General features: G+C 38.5%; 1 protein-coding gene across 1 annotated transcript; it reads right to left on the bottom strand.

Annotated features, from left to right (window-relative positions):
• Positions 1 to 15,531: 15,531 nt before the first annotated feature.
• On the bottom strand, positions 15,532 to 16,392 carry LOC116856894 (39S ribosomal protein L32, mitochondrial-like). The gene has a single exon (XM_032840599.1). The coding sequence runs from the start codon at positions 16,390 to 16,392 to the stop codon at positions 15,826 to 15,828; it is 567 nt and encodes a 188-aa protein (XP_032696490.1). The 3' UTR covers positions 15,532 to 15,825.
• Positions 16,393 to 17,367: the final 975 nt, after the last annotated feature.

Below are 17,367 nucleotides of genomic sequence, written 5' to 3'. Positions count from 1 at the left end.
ATTTTGCGATCTAGTACACGTACACACACACACACACACACACACACACACACACACAAATATTCAAGAAACAATACTTACCCTTTCTACATCCAGACTGTAACATTTTATATCCTAGCTCATGTTTTCATGCGGAATGCTTTAGAGAAATTTAGTGACAATTGGGGAAATTTGAATATGACTGGGTTTTAGATGATATTAAGGAATTTTTGTTAATTCTTTGTTAGGTGTAATAATGATATTGAGGTTATGTGAGGAAATATTCTTATATTTTAGAAATCCATAGTAAAGTTTTTAAGGATGGAATGACATGATCATTTAAAATACTTCAAATGGATGATTAACATGACAAAATGTTAGCCATTCTTAAATCTAAGTGATGAACACACCTATTACATGGGTATTTCAAAAACTGACAATACCAAGAGTTGGTGAGGGTACAGAGTATTGAAACTCTCATATATTGCTGGTAAGAATACCAAATGGTAAAGCCTCTCTGGAAAACACTTTAGCCATTTCTCATAAAGTTAAAGATACACTTACCATATGACCCAACAATCCCACTCTTAGGTATATACTCAAGATAAATGAGAACATACATCTACACAAAGACATTCACATGAATGTTCTTAGCAGTTTTACTCATAATAGCCAAAAAGTGGTAATAACCTAAATATCTGTCAATTGACAATGGCATTTTTTAAAATGGGGTACAATGGAATAATACACAGCAATATAAGGGGATAAACAACCATTGTTAAGTGCAACAGCATGATGACTCTCTAATGCATTATGTTAAGTTAAAAAGGCACATGGTATCTGATTCCTAGGGTTAGAGTAGGATAAGGCCAAGTCAGTGCTCAGAGCTGTGTAAGTGCAGGGTCAGAAACAGAGTGGGTGCCTCCTTATATTCTGTACCATGGACACATCACTTGCCTCATCTTAGTTCTGGCCCTCATGTCTTTTATATCACATTCTGGAAAAGGTGAAAGAAAGAAATAAAGATAGAAGGAAAGAAAGAAAGAAAATGGGGGAAGGGAGTGGGGATGGGAGGGGAGGGCAGAGGAAGGGAAGGGAAGGGAAAAAGGAAGACAGCCAAAGCAAGTGAGTGCTTGCCATGGTTGGGATGGAGAAAGGGTTGACTACAAAGGAGCAAAATAATGGAATTTTGGGAGGAGTGATAGAATGTCACCTGATCGTGGTGGTGGTTACATGATTGTATGCATTTGTCTTAACTCATGGAACAATACACCAAAAAGAGTGAATTTTAGTACACATAAATTTTAAAAAGTGAATACAAAGTAAAAAAAAATATCCAAGTGATGTATATATGTTAATTCATGTGCTAAATTATACATTTCTATAATGTTTGAATACTTCATAATAAACATATATTACTTTGTAATCAGAAAAAATGAGAAAAGACAGGTTTTTTTACAAAGATGTTCATCACAACCCTATTTTTTCTTTTTCAAAATTTTATTTAAATTCAAGTTAGTTCACATTTAGTGTAGTATTAGTTTCAGGGTAAATTTAGTAATTCTACAGTTGCATGTAACACCCAGTGCTCATTACATCAAGTGCTCTCCTTAATGCCCATCGCCCAGTTACCCCATTCCCCCCACCCACCTCCCCTCCAGCAATCCTCAGTTTGTTCCCTATTGTTAAGAGTCTCTTGTGGTTTGTCTCCTCTGATTTCGTCTTATTTTACTTTTCCTTCCCTTCCCCTATGTTCATCTGTTTTGTTTCTTAAATTCCACATATGAGTGAAATTGTATGGTATTTGTCTTTCTCTGACTGACTTATTTCACTTAGCATAATACACTCTAGTTCCATCCACATCATAGCAAATGACAGCCCTATTATAATAGAAATAAACTAAATGCTCAAGATTAGAGAGGTTGAATAAATTATGATACTGCTATATGATGGATTCTTACACTGATAAAAATTATTTTTACATTGCACTTGTATATAAATGTATATAATGTATATAAAATGTATATAAATGTATAAAATGTATATATAATGTATATAAAACAAGGAAATGTTTATCATCCAAAGTTAAACATAAAAAGAAACATACATGATTGTATTAATAGTATTTTAACTGGTAAATTTTTTTAAAGATTTTTATTTATTTATTTGACAGAGAGAGAGAGATCACAAGTAGGCAGAAAGACAGGCAGAGAGAGAGGGGAATCAGGCTCCCTGCTGAGCAGAGAACCCAAAGCGATGCGGGACTCCATCCCAAGACCCTGAGATCATGACCTAAGCCAAGGCAGAGGCTTAACCCACTGAGCCACCCAGGTGCCCACAGAAAGAAAAGGAAGGATGTAAGTCAAAATGTGTCTGCACTCTTCCCTTATCAATTAATATTTATTTTTTAATTATTTTTTGTTTCTAAATTTTCTACAATGACCAAAAATTTTTAATAGTCCTAGGCAATTCATAATGCAAAATAGTATCATTGGAAAAGACTGAACTGTAGCTAATATTTTCAAGTGAAGGGAAAAGAGAATTGGTTTCATGAAGTATATTTCTGCTAGTCCACTATGCCAGGTCAATTCTTTCTAGATGAGAGTTTAAAATCATGCTTTCTGCTCAGTAAGTGAAGCATGATTGGATTTCAAAAAACTTTTACATTTTGACAAGAATTGTATTTTACATTAAGAATTGTATTTTACATTACCCTTGCCAGGCTGGCAAGGATAGTTTTCTATATCAAGAGCTCTAATTGAACTAGAGACGATTATTGAGTACTTATCATGGGACAGGCATTGAGTTTTACATACTGTATTAGTTATCTAGGGCTGCCATAACAAAATATCACAGTCTGGGTGGCTTAAACAACAGAACTTTATTGTCTCACAGTTCTGGGGTCTAGAAGTTTGAGATCAAGGTTTCTTCTGATGCCTCTCTCCTTAGCTTGTAGACCAACATCTTCTCACTGTGTCCTCACATGGTCTTTTCTCTGCACATTTTCATCCCTAGTGTTTTTCTCTATGTGCACACATTTCCTGTTCTTCTAAGGACACCAGTCAGACTGAGTTAGGGCCTACTCTACCAACTTTTATTTCTTTATTTTTTAATTAAGTTCTCTATTTTAATCCCAGTATACACAACATAGTGTGCCATACCAGCCTTAAGTATACAATACAGTGTTTCAACAATTCCACACATCACTCAGTGCTCATCATAAGTGGACTCTTAAATTCCAATCACCTATTTCAGTTTGCTCTCCATAGGTTAGAGTCTATTACTTGGTTTGTCTCTCTCTCCCACTTTTCTATGTGTTTGCCTCACTTCTTGAATTCCACATATAAGTGAAATCATATGGTATTTTCTCTCACTTATTTTGCCCAGCATTGCACTCTTTGTATCCTGAAACTCAACTGGATCCATTTATCGGTTCCAGTAGTTTTCCTGTAGAGACCTTAGTGTTTTCTATATATAGTAATATGTCCTCTGCAAATAGTGAAAGTTCTAGCCCTTCCTTACTAATTTGGATGCCCTCCATTCCTTCTTATTGTCTAATTGCTGTACCCAGGGCTTCTAGTGGTACCATGCTGAACAAATGTGGTGAGAGTGGACATCCCTGTCTTGTTCCTGACCCTAGGGGAAATGCTCTCAGGTTTTCACCATTGACTATGATGCTATCTGTGAGTTCTTCATATAAGACCTCCATTATGTTGAGGTGTGTTTCCTCTAGAACTACTTTACTGAGGGTTTTCACTATGAATGGATCTTGTACTTTGTCAGATGCTTTTTCTGCATCTATTGAAATGGTAATATGGTTTTTATCCTTTCCCTTATTGATGTGATGTATCAAATTGAATGATTTGTGAATATTGACTTGCATCACAGGAATAAATCCCATCCAATCATTGTGAATTTTTTCAATGTATTGTGGGTTTTAGTTCGCTAACATCCTATTGAGGATACCCACATCCATGTTTACAAGAGATACCAGCCTATAGTTTGCCCTTTCCATGGTGTCTCCATCTGGTTTTGGCATCAGCGTGATACCAGTCCCACAGAATGAAATTCCTCCTCTACCCTCTGGAATACTTTAAGAACAGGCACCAACCCTCTCTAAACATTCAGTAGAGGGACAACTGGGTGGGTCAGTTGGTTAAGCATCTGCCTTCAGCGCAGGTCATGATCCCAGAGTCCTGGGATCAAGCCATGCAGCGGGTTCCCTGCCTACTGCTTTCCCCCCACTGTGTGTGTGTATGTGTGTGTGTCAAATAAATGAATAAAATCTTTGAAAAAAAATAAACATTTAGTAGGACTCACCTGCAAAGCCACTGGTCCTGGACTTTTGCTGGTTGGGAGTTCCTTGACTACTGATTCAATTTCACCACTGGCAATTGGTCTGTTAAATCCCTTTACCGCTTCCTGCTTTAGCCCTGGCATGTTATATGCTTCTAGGAATTCATCCCACCTCTTCCAGTTAGTCCAATTTGTTCGCAGATAATTTTTCATAATATTCTCTTATAATTGTATTTCTATGGTGTTGGTTGTCATTTCTCCTCTTCCATTTGTGATTTTGTTTGCTTGAGTCCTCTCTCTTTTTCTTCTGATGAGTCTGGCCAGAGGGCTTATCAATTTCAGTGATCTTATCAGAGAACAAGGCCCTGGTTTCACTGATCTGTTCTATTGGTTTGTTTTCAGTCTCTATAGCATTTATCTCTGTTCTAATCTTTATTATTTCCTTCCTTCTGCTGGTTTTGGGTTTTGTTTATTCTTCTTGCTCGAGCTTCTTTATTTATAAGGTTAAGTTGTTTATTTGAGATTTTTTCTTACTGCTTAAGGCAAGCCCATATTGCTATAAACTTCCCTCCTGGAACTATCACCAAATATATTCACATTCTAAGGTATTGGTGGCTAGGGCTTCAAGGTATGAAGTCTGGAGGAACACATTTCAGCCATTCATATATATTCATATATTATGTAATTTATCCTGCAATATTATGAAGTAAATTCAGTCTGCATTTTACAAATGCAGAAGTGCTTGGGAAGAAGTCTAAATATAAAACCAGGTCATTAATTTGAAAAAAAAAATCAAACTAAAACATGAACAAAAAGATATTTTTAAAGTTTCACTTTTAGGGGCACCTGGGTGGCTCAGTGGGTTAAGCCTCTGCCTTCAGCTCAGGTCATGATCTTGGGATCCTGGGATCAAGCCCCTTATCGGGCTCTCTGCTCAGCAGGAAGCCTGCTTCCTCCTCTCTTTCTGCCTGCCTCTTTGCCTACTTGTGATCTCTGTCTGTCAAATCAAACAAACAAACAAACAAATATCTTAAAACAAAACAAAACAAAACAAAAAACCTTAAAAAGCTGACGTTGACCCAATAATGTCACTTCCTACAATTATCTTTGATTTCCCTATATTGTACCTCCAGGAGGAGCTTAAACCTTTGCTACGTGGCCTATTGCATCCTAAAGCATTTAGGAAGAATGGGGATAAAGCTATTACGGATTATGGTAGTTCTAAATCTAGTCCTAACAATATTGTAGTTATCAGATAAAGTTCTCAATAGAATCTTTCTAAATGGAAAATTATTAAACAAAGTGATGGGACAGGATTCTAACTGGGGGAAACTGTTTCCCAAGGTGAAAGATGTTAATAAGCATTTAGTGAAAAGCTACAACTTTCAGGCTCAGTGCCACAGGGCTGGGTGGGCTACAAACATAGCTAAGTATAGCCCCTAGCTTAATGGAGTTTGCTGTCTAATTAGATAACATATTCATATAAAAAGATAATTAAAATGTTAGGCAATGGTGGGGTTAAAATGTCAAATGATTGATACAGACAGTAAATGCTCAATTAACTAGAGAAGGGAAAGATAGCCAGAAGCCCAAGAGGCAGTAAGACATGGCAATCAGGGGTGCCTGGGTGGCTCAGTGGGTTGGGGCCTCTACTTTCAATTCCGGTCGTGATCTCAGAGTCCTGGGATCAAGCCCCGCTTAGGGCTCTCTGCTCAGCGGGGAGCCTGCTTCCCCCTCTCTCTCTGCCTGCCTCTCTGCCTACTTGTGATCTCTCTCTGTCAAATAAATAAAATCTTAAAAAAAAAGATATGGCAATCAATATGAGATGACCAAGGTTTGAGGCTTGACTCGACCTCTTAGTAACGGCAACTCTGTTACTCAACCTCTCCAAACCTCAGTTTGCCATTCTGTAAAATCAGGAAAATTGTAATAGCTTTTTCTAGGCTGCTTCAAGGATTAAATTTCATGATGTATGGAAGGGCTCGGTAGGATGCATGACCCATAGATGTTAGCTAAGAAATTCACCTTCCTTATGATTGAAAGACCTAGGGCAGAAGGAGCAATGGGTGTCTGAGAATGGGCTTTTGCTGAAGAGAAGCCGCTAGAAATACAGAGGCCACCAGCTTTGACTACTTCACTATTCGACCAAAGATATCCCTAAAGGGAGACTTGCGTTATTTGCCCCAAAGTTTACAGCTTTGTTGATACTTCAAGCTTTACTATGTAGAGTACTGAAAGCCAGATTTTCATTTCATTGCTTACCACCGCTTGATACGCCCAACCTAATTTCTTTATAATCTAAACTACCTGTGGATGTCCAAGGCCCAAGCCTGCAGTGTTTTAGGTCCAGAAAGAAGATTCCAAGTTAGTGGGATGGAGTCATGAAAGGAAAGTCCATATCCAAGGGGAAGAGAGAAGGGAAGTAGCTGTTTCCTCACTCACTCCTACATAGCACTGCCACCTGGTGGTTATCTAATGAATCATACTTTCTTTTCTTTTCTTTTCTTTTTTTTTAATATTTTATTTATTTATTTGACAGAGTGAGATCGCAAGCAGGCAGAGAGGCAGGCAGAGAGAGAGAGAGGAGGAAGCAGGCTCCCCGCTGAGCAGAGAGCCCGATGCGGGGCTCGATTCCAGGACCCTGAGATCATGACCTGAGCCAAAGGCAGAGGCTTAACCAGCTGAGCCACCCAGGCACCCCTAATGAATCATACTTTCACCACCACCACCTCCCCACCCTCGCCCCCATCAAAGGTCTTGTCTTAATGGCACAGCCTAGTGCTGAGAGAACACAGTGACACATTGTATTCATTTCCTGTGGCTGCTGTAGCAAATTATTACAAAAATGGTGGCTTAAAACAACAGAAATGTATTCTCCCACAGTGCTGGAGGCCAGAAGTCCAAAATCAAGGTGTGGGGGAGGGCATGATCCCAAAACCATGGGGGATAATCTGTTATTGCCTTCTCCAGATTCTGGTGGCTGATGGCCACCGTCCCTGAGCTTGCGGCCACGTTGCCCCAATCTGTGCCTCCCTCTTTACATGGCCTTCTCCTCTTCTGTGTGTCTGATCTTCTTCTCTCTCTCTCTTATAGGGACACTTGTAATGGCATTTAGGGCCTGCTTGGAAAAAAATCTAAGGTTTCTCTTCATTTTAAGATGCTTCACTCAGTTGGCATCTGCGAAGATTCTTTTCCAAATAGGGTTACATTCATTGATTCCAGGGATTTTGATGTGGATATCTCTTGAGGACAAATTTTGGCCTAACACTCACATCTGTTCTTTATTCTCTTAAAATTCATTGTTGGTAATTAATATGTAAGACCTACTTGCTGCCCGGTGGTCATGATATCACAGATAGGACCTTGAGCATGTAGGTATAGAAGAGAGAATATATAACAAAGGATAAGAAAGGGCTGGTGAGCCAATACTTAATTTTTGTTGTTTTTAATACACAGAATGTGAGTGGCTCTCAGCCTCCAAATCTTCTATAAGGAAATGGGTACTCTTGAACATTGCTGGTGAGACTGATAGAGCTAGTAAAATCTTTTTAGGGAGAACAATTATATATACATATATATATATATACACATATAATTATATATACATATATACATATAATTGTATATGATATATACAATTGTATACGATATATAAGAAGTATATATCATATACTTCTATCCAGTAATTTTACCTCTAGAAATCTGTTTTAAGGAAATAATCTGAGGGGCACCTGAGTGGCTCTGTGGGTTAAGCCTCTGCCTTTGGCTCAGGTCATGATCTCAGGGTTCTGGGATTGAGCCCAGCATCGGGCTCTCTGCTCAGCAGGGAGCCTGCTTCCCCCTCTCTCTCTGCCTGCCTCTCTGCCTACTTGTGATCTCTCTCTGTCAAATAAATAAATAAAATCTTTTTTTAAAAAGGAAATAATCAGAATACTGGAAGTTTTATACATAGCATTTTTTATGGTACTCTTGAGTGTTGAAAACAACTCGAATGTTTACCTTTAGAGTCATAGTTGAACGAATCATGGTTAATCTATGATGGAATATTTTACAGTCATGAAAAAGTATGTTTATGAAGAGTAGGAATTATTTATATATATGCACACTGTACAAATCTTAATTCTAGATTGATTCAAGATTTCAAAAAATACATATAAATAACATCTTTATACCCATTCATACATACTGAACTCTCAGAAATTGTGCATAAATATTTATATGGCATAACAACTTTATTAAGAAGCATAAACATCATATCATTTCTTTTATCTTTGTACTTCCCTAGCTCAGTAAAATTTTGTCTCTTGAAGCTAAATATTTTCCCTCTATGTTTAGGTCAACTTTTGTTCCCAAGAAGTTATACTTAAAGATTTGTAGATATACAATGAATCTGTGACACATGCTGAATTGCTATAGAAACTGCAGCTGTAAATGGAGTGAATGTGGGTGGATGCCCTTGTCCCTAAAGGCTGTAAGGGACTTGGACAGAACCCAATAGAGTGGCAGCACTGCCGCTGGTCCTAGAACTCATGGTACTTGGATTTTAGATTTTAGTCATGATACAGATGAGACTTCTTTTTTTTTTTTTTGAGACTTCTTTTTTTACATTTATTTATATATTTTTAAATTTTACTTATTTTTTTAAGTAATCTCTGGGTGCCTGGGTGGCTCAGTTGGATAAGCAACTGCCTTTGACCCAGGTCATGATCCAGGGGTCCTGGGATAGAGTCTCACATTGGGCTCCCCGTCCTCTGCAGGAAGCCTGCTTCTTCCTCTGACTGCCACTCCCCCTGCTTGTGCGTTCTCTCTCTCTGTGTGTCAAATAAATAAATAAAACCTTTTTTAAAAACTAATCTCTATGCCCAAAATGGGGCTCAGACTCATGACTCTGAGATCAAGAGTCACATGCTCTACCAACTGAGCCAGCCAGGTGCCCCCTGATGAGACTTCTTTTTTTTTTTAAGCTTTTTTTTAAAGATTTTATTTATTTATCTGACAGACAGAAATCACAAGTAGGCAGAGAGGCAGGCAGAGAGAGAGGGGGAAGCAGACTCCCTGCTGAGCAGAGAGCCCCATGTGGGGCTGATCCCAGGACCCTGAGATCATGACCTGAGCCGGAGGTAGAGGCTTTAACCCACTGAGCCACCCTGGTGCCCCCTGATGAGACTTCTTAACAGAACATTTTGTCCATTAATCTAAAGTGCTTAAAGTGAATTCATGGCAGAAACCTCAATTAAGGTCAATATAGAAAGATGCTCTTATGTTAATATTTTATTTTTAAGATTTTTATTTATTTATTTGACAGAGAGAGACACAGTGAGGGGGGAAAAACAAGCAGGCGGAGGGAGAGAGAGAAGCAGGCTTCCTGCAGAGTGGAGATCAATCCCAGGACCCTGGGATCATGACCTGAGCTGAAGGCAGATGCTTAACAACTGAGCCACCCAGGTGACCTTTATGTTGATATTTTAAAATATATGTGGGAGATACACTGAAGATGGTGGAGGAGTAGGGGACCCTAAGTTTTTCTAGTCCCTCAAATACGTATAGATAGTTATCAAATCATTCTGAATACCTGTGAACGCAATCAGAGATCTGAGAAAAGAAATGCTACAATTCTACAGATAGAACTGTGACCACTTTTTGGAAGGTAGGACGAGCAGAGACTTGAATCTGAAGTATTCTATTGGAGGATATAGCAGAGGGGAGGGAGCCTGCTTAAGGAGGCTATTGCAAAGTATTAGAAGCAGTGGAGTGCAAAATTGGAACTTTTAGAAGTCTGCTAGAGTGGGGGATGTCCCTGGCTTAAAGATGCTCAGGTGGTGAAGTAGGGTGAAATCCCAGGTGGGGCAGTATTGTCTCAGGATCCCCGTGGTCACAAGAAGAACAAGGGTGCCTGATTGTGGCAGAGTTCCCAGGCATAGGAGTCAGGAAGCGGACTCAAACAGTGAGTCCAGGTGCTGGCTTTCTGTTCTGTGCTGCCATAAACTGTGTACTGCTACACATTTGAGGGACCACTTTACCCCCAGGGGTCCAGCAAAAGACAGAACCATGGTGAGATCCCCCTCCCTTGCTGGGGAGGAACAGCATGGGTTCACACCACAGGAGTCTGTAAAGTTTGGAGATTTGAAACTTAGCTGCCTGCCTGAGAAAAAAGGCCTGGGCAGTCAAAGCCTGGCTGAATACAGAGTTCAGATGGAAACTCTGAAGGCAAGAGTGATTGACTACTTTTCTGGGAGGGATTGCTAAAGAGTGAGGGGCATGAACTTTCAGCTCTGGGGCTAGAGTATGGGATGCTGCCCTTTTCATTCTGCCCATTGGTGCTGAAGGCCTTCAGGGAGCAAAACAGTGCCACATGGTAGAATCCGGAGCCACTTACACTAAGCTCGAGTCCCTGGCAAGAGAAGCACATTTCCAGCAGGGCAAGGGCACAGGAGAATCAGCACAACAGGCCCCTCCCCTGGAAGACCAACAGAAATAACTGGTCCACACCAAGTTTACCAATCAGAGCTGTAAAGCATCAGCTCTTGGGCAAAACAGTATATAGCATCTGTGGGTTTTATTATTATTATTAAGTCTTTCAGTTTTATTTTTTCAATTATTTTATTTTTTCAATTCTATTTGTATTCTTTTTAAAATTTTTTATTTTTATATATACGTTCTATATATTATCTTTTGTTTCCTGTCTCTATATTTTAATTTAGTGTGTGTGTGTTTCTTTCTCTCTTATTTTGGATCTAATTTCTTTTAACAAGCAGACCAAAACACACCCAGAATCTAGTATTTTGTTTTGTTTCTGGTTTGTTTTTTTCTAATTGTTTTTGGGTTTTTTTTTTTCTGGTTTGTTTTGTGTTTTTTTCTGTTGTCATTGTTGTTATTGTTGTCTTTTTCTTTCTTCTTTTCTGAACAAAATCATGAAATGGAAAAATTCATCCCAAGAGAGAGAATAGGAGGTAGTACTCACTCCCAAGGATTTAATCAATACAGATATAAGTAAGATGTATGAACTAGAATTTTAAAACAATGATTATAAAGATACTAGCTGAACTTTAAAAAGACATAGAAGACCCTAGAGAATTCCTTATTGTAGAAATAAAAACACTAAAATCTAGTCAGGCCTAAATTAAAAATGCTATTACCAAGATGTGATCCCAAATGGAGACTCTAAAAAGGAGGATAAATGAGGCAGAAGAGAGTAAGTGATATAAAAGATAAAATGGTGGAAAATAAGGAAACTGAAAAGAAGAGAGGAAGAAAACTACTGGATCATGAAGAGAGACTTAGAGAACTGAGTGATTCCATAAAGCAAAATAATGTCCAGATAATAGGGGTCCCAGAAGAGGAAGAGAGGGAGAGAGGAACAGAAGGCTTATTTGAATAAATCATAGCTGAGAAATTCCATAATTTGGGGAAGTAAATAGACATTAAGTCCAGGAGGCACAGAGAACACCCTCAAAATCAACAAAAATAGGTCAACATCTTGACAGGTAATAGTGAAGTTTGAAAATTTCAAAGATAAAGAGAAAATCCTGAAAGCAGCTTGAGACAAGAATTCTTTAACTTACAAGGATAGACACATAAGGCTGGCAACAAAACTGTCCAAAGAGACCTGGCAGACCAGAAAGGACTGGCATGATATATTTAGTGTGATAAATGGGAAAAATACACAGCCAAGAATACTTGATCCAACAAGGCTGTCATTCAGAATAGGAGAGATAGTTTCTAGGACAAACAAAAAGTGAAGGAATTTGTGATCACTGAACCAGCCCTGAAAGAAATATTAAAGGGGATCCTTTGAGCAAAGAGAGCCCAAAAGCAAAAAAGACCAAAAAGGATCACAGACAATGTACAGGAACAGCAACTTTACAGGTAATAAAATGGCACTAAATTCATATTTTTCAATAATTACTCTGAATGTAAATGGACTAAATGTGCCAATCAAAAGACATAGGGTATCAGAATGGATAAATGAACAAGATCCATCAATATGCTGTTTACAAGAGATTCATTTTAGACCCAAAGACATCTCCAGATTGAAAGTGAGGAGGTGGAGAAATATTTATCATGCCAATGGGCATCAAAAGAAAGCTGCAGTAGCATCCTTATATCAGGCAAACTGGATTTTAAACCAGACTGTAATAAGAAATGAAGAAGGACCCTATATCATAATAAAATTGTTCATCTTACAAGAATATCTAACAATTATAAGTATTTATGCCCCTACTTGGAAGTACCCAAATATATAAATCAATTAATAACAAATTTAAAGAGACTCATTGATAATAATACAATAATAGTAGGGAACTTTAACATCCCACTCACAGCAGTGGACAGATCATCAGATCAGAAGATCAACAAGAAAACAAGGGCTTTGAATGACACCCTGGACCAGATGGACTTCATAGATACATGCAGAGCATTACATCATAAAGCAGCAGAATACACATTCTTCTCAAGTACACATAGAACATTCTCCAGAGGAGATGACATACAGGGTCACAAATCAGGTCTCAACCAGTACAAAAAGACTGAGATTGTTCTGTGCATATTTTCAGACCACAATGCTTTAAAACTTGAACTCAATCACTATAGAAAATGTGGAAAGAACACAAATACATGGAGGTTAAAGAGCATTCTACTAAAGAATGAATAGGTCAACCAGGAAATTAAGGAAGAATTTTAAAAAATACATGGAAACAAATGAAAATGAAAACACAACAATTCAGAACCTCTGAGATGCAGGAAGAATGGTCCTAGGAGGGAAGTATATAGCAATACAAGCCTTTCTCAAGAAACAAGGGAAGTCTGAACTACACAACCTAACCTTATACCTAAAGGAGCTGGAAAAAGAACAGCAAAGAAAGCCTAAACCCATCAGGAGAACAGAAATAATAAGCATTAGAGCAGAAATTTTAAAAACGGTAAAACAGATCAACAAAACTAGGAGCTGGTTGTTTGAAAGAATTAATAAGATTGAGGTGTACCTGGGTGACTCGGTTAAGCATCTGCCTTTGGCTCAGGTCATAATCCTAGGGTACTAGGGTCAAGACCCACGTTGGGCTCCCTCCTCAGCAGGGAGACTTCTCCCTCTCCCCCTGCTCTTGCTCTCTTCCTCTCAAATAAATAAACAAAATCTTTAAAAAAAAGAATTAATAAGATTGATAAATCCCTATTCAGACTTATGAAAAAGAAAAGAGAAAGGACCCAAATAAATAAAATCATGAATGAAAGAGGAGAGACCACAACCAACACTGAAGAAATACAATTTTAAGAGAACATTATGAGACATAATATGCCAACAAATTAGGCAATCTAGAAGAAATTGATGTATTCCTAGAAACATATAAACTTTCAAGACAGGAAGAAATAGAAAACCCGAACAGACCTCATGACCAGCAAAGAAATTGAATCAGGCATCAAAAATCTCCCAACAAACAAGAGTCCAGGGCCAGATGGCCTCCCAGGAAAATTGGACAGTCACATGCAGAAATATGAAATTGGACCACTTTCTTACACCATACACAAAAATAAACTTAAAATTCTTAGATGAAAGAATTAAATGTGAGAGAGGAATCCATCAAAATCCTAGAGAACACAGGCCGCAACTCCTTTGATCTCAGCCACAACAAATTCTTGCTCAACCCATCTTGAAAGACAAGAGAAACAACCACAAAAATGAACTATTGGGACTTCATTAAGATGAAAAGCTCTTGCCCAGCAAAGGAAACAGTCAACAAAGCTGAAAGGTAACCTACGGAACTGGAGAAGATATTTGCAATTGTCTTATCAGATAAATGTCTAAAATGCAAAATCTATAAAGAATTTATCAAATTCAGGGCGCCTGGGTGGCTCAGTGGGTTAAAGCCTCTGCCTTTGGCTCAGGTCATGATCCCAGGGTCCTGGGATCGAGCCCCACATCAGGATCTCTGCTCAGCAGGAGCTTGCTTCTCCTCTCTCTCTGCCTACCTCTCTGCCTACTTGTGATCTCTGTCTGTCAAATAAATAAATAAAATCTTTAAAAAAAAAAAGAATTTATCAAACTCAATACCCAAAAAGCAAAAAATCCAGTCAAGAAATGGGCAGAAGACACAGACGTTTCTCCACAGAAGACCTACACATAGCCAACAGACACAGGAAAAAATGCTCCGCATCAGTCAGCATCAGGGAAATACAAATCAAAGCCACAATGAGATTTGACCTCAGACCACTCAAAAGGGCTAAAATTAACTATTCAGGAAACAACAGATGTTGGTGAGGATGCAGAGAAATGGGAACGCTCTAACACTGCTGGTGGGAATGAAATATGGTGCAGCCACTCTGGACTACAGTATGGAGGTTCCTCAAAAACTTAAAAGTAGAGCTACCTTATGACCCAGTAATTACACTACTATATATTTACTCAAAGAATACAAAAATACTGATTTAAGGGAACACATGCACCCTGATATTTATAGCACTGGTATAAAAAATAGCCAAATTATGGAAAGAGCCAAAATACCCATCACATGATGAATGGATAAAGAAGTTGTTATATATATTTATTTATATATATATATATATATATATACACACACACATATAAAACAGAATATTACTCAGCCATCAAAAAGAATGAAATTTTGCCATTTGTAATGGCATCAGTGGAGCGAGAGTATATTATGCTAAGTGAAACAAGTCAGTCAGAGAGAGACAAATACCATAGGATTTCACTCATATGTGATATTTAAGAAATAAATCAGATGAACATAGGGGAAGGGAGAATAAAAAGAGTGGGAAGAAAGCCACAAGAACCTCTTAACTATAGAGAACAAACTGAGGCTTGCTGGAGGGAAGGTTGGGTGGGGGATGGGCTAAGTGGGTAATGGGTATTAAGGAAGACACTTGTTGTGATGAGCACTGGGTATTATATGTAAGTGATGAATCACTAAATTCTACTCCTGAAACCAATATTACACTATATGTTACCTAACCAAAAAAGAAAAAAAAGTAACTAGGAAAAAAAGTAAACAATGAAAATTAGGAAGTGCTTTATGTTTTAAATCTTTTTTTATTTTTTTAAAGATTTTATTTATTTATGTGAGAGAGAGAGAGAGTGAGAGCAGGAACACAAGCAGGTAGAGTAAGAGAGGGAAAGCAGGGTTCCTGCCAAGCAGGGAGCCCAGTGTGTGGCTCAATCCCAGGACCCTGGGATCATGGCCGGAGCTGAAGGCAGACTCTTAATGACTATCATAGTGCTTTATTTTTTTTTTTTTTGAATTTTGAATCATTTGTTTTTATTTTCCTGTATTGGAAATTTTACATTTACTTAAAACCTTACAATATAACAGAAACAGACATGTTAGTCCATTGTGCCTCCGTATAAACAAATATTTTTAAAGTTTACTCCTGGTATTTTCTTCAAATTGCCCACACAAAATTAACTGCTTTGAGAGAACGTTTTAAACTAGACTGGTAATTTAAAAACAAGTGCAAACTAATGTGAAAACAAAGAATTTTCCTCTCTTTCAGGCTAAATGTTTTATATGAAGTTATCCTCTTCCAACACCTTTGGTCTTAATTCTGGGTGAACCAGGACGGTCGCTTCCTGTCTCGTTCAATGATTCTCTTACCACGATCTTGTTCAGATGGTACCTCTCCTGCGTACAGCACCACAGTCTCCACAGAAGGAGCCTTAAAAGGGCCACCTTCTAGTTTCCCCATCTGTCTTCTGATTTCTGCAGTCTCCTTGCACACCTTTTCATAGCAATAGCCACAAAGGACGTGCTTCAGTTTCAGGTGACCACATTCAGGACAAACATCAATATTGTTCTTAACTTTAATAAGTTTCTGAGGGTTTCTTCTCCTACAGCGGTTAACTTCAATGCTGCGTCTGTTCTTCGGAGCTGCCATCCAAAAGATACTATCTGAAAGGCTGGGAATCTCCTTACTTCCGTTGGTATCATTTGCTGGTTCTGTAAATACAGCTGGACCTTGGATTGCTAATGCTGGCCCCCACGGAGGACTGGGTAAACCTGGCCCGGTCTGCTGAAGTTTCCGCTGTAGCAGTTCCCAACAGCTCCGGAGGAGTCCCCGGGCGGCCGGCCACGGCGGAAAAATGAACACCAGCATGGCCGACGCCATCTTCCTCGCCGCCCCTATCATAGTGCTTTATTTCAATATCTGAGTGGGAACATAATCTTAACTCCAAAACAAGAAGGAAAGGAAAAGAAACAACACAACAGGTTTGGTGAGGATACAGAGAAAGGGGACACTTCTTGCCCTGTTAGTTGGAATGCAAACTGGTATTCAAATCAAGGCTCTGCCTGAGACTGTGCTTCCGTTGGGAAGTCAGATCATGTCAGCTATCTCTTCTGTAAAAGGCAATAATAATTTCACAAGGTTATTGTAAGGATTAAAAATAGAGATGAGAGTAAAATGTTCCTCACATAGACCCTCAGTTAATATAACCACATTTACCTGTTTTCAACATACATTCCCCCACATGTGTATGAACATTACCCTGTTTCTATATACCCCTATTATAACAGAAAGCCAAGAGAAGGTGCTGTGAAATAATAGATTGACTTAACTGCAAACAGAAGTTCACATTATTTCACTACTACACCAGTATTCAATGTTTACATGAATGAAATAGTTTTTGCTCATGAAAACCACTTTTTCAAAACAAGTATGATGAGTTCAGACTTCTTCCCCCAAAAACATTTCACTGTGTAATAGAAACGATTTATTGTCTTATGCATTTTATACATTGACAAATATAGGTAGTGTCCCTCCATTGGTCCTTCCCTCAGCCCTCCCTGCCTTCCTACTTTGGATGACTACAGACATTAGTCCCACTTCTAAAATGGAGAAATGAAAGGTTATAAAATATGGGTCTAGTGGAGCTAGGAATAATTGGGAGAAGATAAAAGGACTGAAGGAACTAGAGATGTCTAGTTTGAAATAGAAAAGATCCAGGGTCTAGAGTACCTGAATTTTAACAAGCACTGTCCCCATTCACTCTTTTTCCAGAGCCTCTATTTCCAGACCTCTATCCAGGAAGCAGCTAATTACTTCTTCTAGACCTTTAAAGAAGTGAGAGGGAACTAATAGGCA

This window comes from Lontra canadensis, unplaced genomic scaffold (genome assembly GCF_010015895.1).
Source record: "Lontra canadensis isolate GAN:19392208 unplaced genomic scaffold, GSC_riverotter_1.0 scaffold114, whole genome shotgun sequence".
NCBI classification, from domain to species: domain Eukaryota; kingdom Metazoa; phylum Chordata; class Mammalia; order Carnivora; family Mustelidae; genus Lontra; species Lontra canadensis.
This window is presented reverse-complemented; position numbering and strand designations above follow the sequence as displayed.

Coding starts and splice junctions, on each gene's coding strand:
- LOC116856894 (XM_032840599.1), bottom strand. CDS start 16,392: ATGGCGTCGGCCATGCTGGTGTTCATTTTTCCGCCGTGGCCGGCCGCC.